General features: G+C 44.8%; 1 protein-coding gene across 1 annotated transcript; it reads left to right on the plus strand.

The window, feature by feature from the left end:
* Positions 2,049–6,000, plus strand: LOC110430385. The gene is made up of 5 exons (XM_021448044.1): positions 2,049–2,128; positions 2,798–2,991; positions 3,067–3,102; positions 3,190–3,450; positions 5,867–6,000. Exons 1-5 carry the CDS (start codon positions 2,049–2,051, stop codon positions 5,998–6,000), a joined length of 705 nt encoding a protein of 234 aa, XP_021303719.1.

A 6,000-nucleotide genomic window follows, 5' to 3' on the forward strand; every position in this document is an offset into this window, starting at 1 on the left:
GAGATATAGGGCAAGCATGGCGGCTAGCGAGGAAAAGGCAAAGGGGAAGATGATGGTAGGCGAGGAGGAGGACGAGATCATAAATCTGGAAAAGCATCTGGATGATATGCATCTGCAAGGAGAAGAGGGAGAGGATCTGGACCTCTCAGGTGAACTAGAAGAACTTGTCAAGGAGACGAGGTGGCTAGCCCTTTTTAGGGTTCTTACGACGAAGTCGTTCAGTCATGCGGCGTTATTTAGTGCGATGAGGAACGCGTGGGCTCCGGCCAAAGGTGTCACCTTCAAAGCACGAAACCCAAACCTGTTTGTCGCCCAGTTCCACTGTTTGGGCGATTGGACGAAGGTAATGGAGGGAAGACCATGGCTATTCAGATCTGCAGCTGTGGTTATGGAAGAATATGATGGTTTTTCAGAGGTTACGTCGATAAAGCTAGAAAGGATACCGGTTTGGGCTCGCATCCAAGGTATGCCCGAAGGTTTGATGAAGAAGAAAGATCTATCAGAGAAGATCGCTAAGAAGGTGGGTGATATAATCCAGGTAGTAGTGACGGATGGAAAGATTAATTCCACCTCTTACCTACGTGCCAGGGTGTGGTTAGATCTAAATAAACCACTAGTGAGGATGGTTCCAATTATGTTAAAAGAAAGAATGAAGTATCTTGTGCAATACGAGAAGTTGCCAAACTTCTGCTATTTTTGTGGATGCATGGGACATGAAGTTTCAGAGTGTGGAGATGGTATTCACCCAAAAGAGAGCTGGGGGTGGGGTGAATGGCTCCGTGTACCATTTGCTGCCCTTGGAATTGGGAGAGCTGATAGAGGTGGAAGAGGAAGAGGAAGAGGTAGAGGACGAGGTGTAGTTGGTGGCCGTAGTGGAGGAACATATGATGACTATGGGGAGGATCCAATGTCAGAGGAGGAGGAAGAAGCAGATAAAGATGGTGATCAAACAATGACAGGGGCTTTAATTCCAATTGGGAGTACCGATACTCCACCAGCTACGAATGTAAGTCCACTGGCTTTGCAAGAAAAGAAGAGGCTTAGGACCTCGGACCAATCCGTGGAAGGCAACGACCACACACATGCAAGATCGGCGCTCTCCTTCGAGGAGAGTGGCCGGGCACAATGAAACTCATCGCTTGGAACTGCCGGGGACTGTCAAGTTCCCGTGCAGTTCGTGCGCTCCTGGATGTTCAGGGGCGATTGAAGTCGGATGTGCTTTTCCTGTCTGAAACACATCTGGACAATGCTAAGGCAGAGAGGGAGCGAAGGAGAGCAGGTTTTGATCACAAAGCTGTTTTTGAGAGTGAAGGAAGGAGCGGTGGTTTACTGCTGATGTGGAAGGAGGAAGTAAAAATCCAAGTGAACTCAGTGTCAAAAAAATTATGCTGTAACTATTAATGAGGAGGGAGGTTGGAGGTTCACGGGTTTATATGGTGAACCAGAATGGAATCGCAAGGTGTTGACGTGGGAAGCCATTAGATCACTAAAAGGGGAACCAACCATCCCTTGGCTGATCATGGGAGACTTTAATGAAATTCTGTATAATTCAGAAAAGGAAGGTGGAAGATTGAGGAGCCAGAGACAATTACAAGCATTTCATGACATATTGTCTGAATGTGAGCTTAATGATATGGGCTTTAGAGGGGATATGTTTACATGGAGAAGAGGCCAAATACGAGAGCGATTGGACAGGGCAGTTGCAAACATTCAGTGGGCGCAGATGTTTAACCAATCGGCTCTTATAAATTGTGAGAGCTACCGGTCGGATCATCGACCAATTATGATGGATACTCAATACTTTAACCCTCCTGATAGATGTGCAATGAAAAGATTCGAGGCAAGATGGCTTCAGGAGGATACGGTGGAAGAAATGATTAAAGCTGCATGGGCAAGAGCGAAAGCGAGAGGGCAAGGCCCATCGTTTTCAGAAAAAGGTGAATGAGGTGCATGAAGAACTTCATAAATGGGACAGGGATGTCCTTAAGGCGCCCGGGAAAAGGATCTCTGATCTCAAGAAAGAGCTAGAAAGGCTGAAGAGGGGACCTATGACAGAAGCTAACACAGAATCCCAGAAGGAGATCATGGTCCGGCTTGAGCTGATGCTGGAGCAGGAGGAGATCCACTGGTTTCAGAGAGCAAGGGCAAACTGGCTCAGACAAGGGGATAGAAATACTAGTTTCTTCCATAATTTTGCTACTAAGAGGAGGAAGAAAAATACAATAAAAGGTTTAATGGATGAGAATGGACAAAGACAGGAGAATGAAGTAGCAATGCGAAATATTATACAAAACTATTTCGAAAATCTCTTTACATCAGAAGTGGGAGATCCAGATCCCAGTGTTTTGGCTGATGTCAGTCGATTAGTCACCCCGGATATGAATTCAGGACTGATGGATACGTTCACGGGAGAGGAGGTAAAGAAGGTGTTGTTCCAAATTGGGGACTTTAAAGCCCCAGGGCCGGATGGTATGCCTGCAGTGTTTTATAAAAGATTTTGGGAGCTAGTGGGAGATGATCTGGTGAATGAGGTACTCGTTGCTGTGAATTCTGCGCAAATCCCAGAAGGATGGAATGACACAATGATAGTACTGATCCCTAAGGTAAATGATCCAACCTTAGTCTCCCAATTTCGACCAATAAGTCTCTGTAATGTGGTGTACAAAGTTATATCAAAATTGCTGGCAAATCGTTTGAGGGGTATCTTGCCGGACATGATCAGTGACTACCAAAGTGCATTTGTACCGGGAAGACTTATTACAGATAATATCTTGCTAGCCTATGAATGTATTCATAGGATAAAAAAGAAGCAGGGGAAGAAAGGTCTATGTGCTGGAAAACTGGATATGCATAAGGCTTATGATAGAGTTGAGTGGGGCTTTCTGGAGAAAATTATGCTGAAGATGGGTTTTGATAGAAGATGGGTTTCTTTAATCATGGCTTGTGTGAAATCTGTAAGATATAAGGTGAGAGTGAATGCTAGTGAGACAGGTATGTTCACACCCACTAGAGGGTTGAGACAGGGTGATCCTCTATCACCCTACTTGTTCCTATTTGTTGCACAAGGTCTATCAAGTCTGCTGAAAGGTGCTGAAAATAGAGGTGAGTTGCAGGGAGTAAAAGTCTGTAGAGATGCTCCTGCTGTATCTCATTTATTGTTTGCTGATGACTCATTGATATTGATGCAAGCTGATAACAATAATGCTGAAGTACTAAAGGATCTGCTTGCTAGATATTGTGCAAACTCGGGGCAAAAGATCAGTGATGCTAAATCAAGTATCTTTTTTAGCCCGAATACTGATGTAGATACAAAAGCTGAAGTTTGTGAAACACTGAATATTTTGACGGAGTCCTTAACTGATAAGTATCTGGGGCTACCAGCTTTGGTTGGAGTAGACAGAAGTGATTGCTTCCAGTACTTGGTGGATAGGGTGAGGGGAAAAACAAAAGGTTGGAGGGAAAAACTACTAAGCATGGGAGGAAAAGAAGTCCTTATAAAATCAGTGGCTCAAGCCGTGCCAGTGTTCGCAATGATGGTGTTCAAAATCCCAAAAAACATATGCAAAGGGATTACCGACGCCATATCCCAATTCTGGTGGGGTGATGATGGTGATCACAAAAGGATACACTGGAAAGCTTGGTGGAAGCTATGTATTCCAAAGAGTAAAGGAGGTATGGGTTTTAGAGATCTAGAAGCTTTTAACAAAGCACTGTTGGCTAAACAAATCTGGAGGTTGCTGGTGGAACCGGACTCACTCTGTGCCAGAGTATTAAGATCGAAGTATTACCCAGATGGAAGATTACTGGATGCAAAGCTGAAAAAGGGAAGTTCATTTACTTGGCAAAGTATTATTGCTGGTTTGGAGTGTTTCAAGGAAGGGTGTATCTGGAGAGTTGGAGATGGGTCCCAAATAAAAATCAGGGAGGACAATTGGATCCCATCAAGTCATAATTTGAAGATTGTAACACCGAGAGGAAATAGTCTGATTACAAGAGTGGAGGAACTCATTAACCCAATCACGGGTGCATGGGACATCCAACTAATCAGGTCTATGTTATGGGAAATTGATGTTAACAGAATATTACAGATTCCTCTAAGAGATGGAAGAGAAGATACTGTGGCGTGGCACTACACAAAGAATAACTTATTCTCAGTTGGATCGGCCTATCATCTACAATGGCTACATAAGTTTAGAGAAAATAGAATTAATGAACAAGCAAGTGGAATAGGCGATGATAAGGTGTGGTCTCAGCTATGGAAACTGGAGGTGCCAGCAAAAATAAAAATCTTTGGTTGGAGGGTGTTACATGGTCTCATTCCATGTAAAGGTATTCTGGCAAATCGACATATAGAAAATTCAAGCAGTTGTCCTGCTTGTCAATCTCATTGTGAGGACATTAAAATGTTGCTCTGTTCGAATGCAACCAAGCTAAAGAGATTTGGAGAATTCTGGGAGTAGCTGACAATATCAACTCGGCGCTATCTCTTCACCCTTCGGGATCAGTTGTGGTTGCTGAGATGATTACAAGGCCAAAGCAGATTGATGAACTGAATCACATTGGGCTTGCTGAATTAATACTCACGGGAGGTTGGTATATCTGGTGGCAACGTCGGCAGTTAACTCATGGGGAACCTGTTCAAAATCCGACAAGAGCAGCACTGTCCATTGCAACGTTAACAACGAACTATCAGAGATCATTGAAGAAGGTGGGGAGAACTGGCAAGAAAGAAGAAGGCTGGAGAAGACCACCTGAAGGGGAATTACTACTGAATGTAGATGCAAGTTATACACCCGAACTCGGATCGGGAGGAACAGATGCGATTATAAGGGACTCAACGGGCTCATTCCTGGGGGCTAGGGTAAGCTACCTTGAATTCATGTCTGATGCTATTACTGCTGAAGTGACTGCACTTAGAGAAGGTCTAGCTTTAGCTCAGACAATGGGATGCAATAGAATAAGAATTCAATCGGACTGCCTGGAGGTAGTGCAAACAATGAGACAAGGGGGTTTCACGGCTACAATCAGTGGTCCAATCTATGAGCAGTGTGAACTGATGTGGCCTGATTTTGTTTCTATTTCATTAGAACATTGTAATCATGAAGCAAATGGTGTAGCCCATGAATTAGCTAGAGTTGCGCTTCAGGATAAGCTTACATATAATTGGGTCGATGAACCCCCTAGATTCCTGCTAGGAGCTTTGGTGAACGATGTAACTGTCTTGCAAAATCAATAAAGTGCGCCAAATGGCTTCCTCAAAAAAAAAAAAAACAATAGCCTTACAACCACTCACACAAAAACATATCTTTTGAATGAGTTTACATATCGCACGCGTCCGGCGATCCCTCGCGTATATCCAATCCGTGTAGACGGCACAGGGCACTCGACCGACCCGGATATATATCCTTGTTCTCGAGAATAGGCCTCTCGTTTAGTTTCAATTTTTTTTTTAAAAAAAAAATCAGATTCCACGTCACAGCGAATCTTGCGATGCATGCATGAAGTATTAAATATAGATAAAAAATAATAAATAGTTGCATAGTTTGCCTATAATTTGCGAAACGAATCTTTTAAACCTAGTTAGTCGATGATTGAACAATATTTATCAAATATAAACGAAAGTGTTATAGTATTTATTTTGTAAAAAAAAAATGGAACTAAATAAGGCCATAATCCCCCCACGTCTCCGTGCCGACAAGGCAGGCGCTCTCTCCGGCCGGGTGCTGCTTGGCTGGGTGGTGGGCGCCCTGGCCGGCCGCCGGGGCGGCCTCATTTGATGCCGTGGGGGATAGGCAAAGTGCGCCGTGGATGCATGCTAGCTACGTACGTACCTAGCCTGCTGGCTGCTGCGTGCCCATGCATGCAGATCAGCATCAGCTAGGGACGACGGCGGCTGGGGGTTTCGGCTGCTGCATGCGCCTGCCGGCCGGGGTCGTCGTCGTTGCCACCCACGCGCTCGCGACCGTACGTCGTCGTGGCGCGGCCGGCCAGCCCATGTGA

The sequence above is a fragment of the Sorghum bicolor genome, chromosome 9, assembly GCF_000003195.3.
Source record: "Sorghum bicolor cultivar BTx623 chromosome 9, Sorghum_bicolor_NCBIv3, whole genome shotgun sequence".
Taxonomy (NCBI): domain Eukaryota; kingdom Viridiplantae; phylum Streptophyta; class Magnoliopsida; order Poales; family Poaceae; genus Sorghum; species Sorghum bicolor.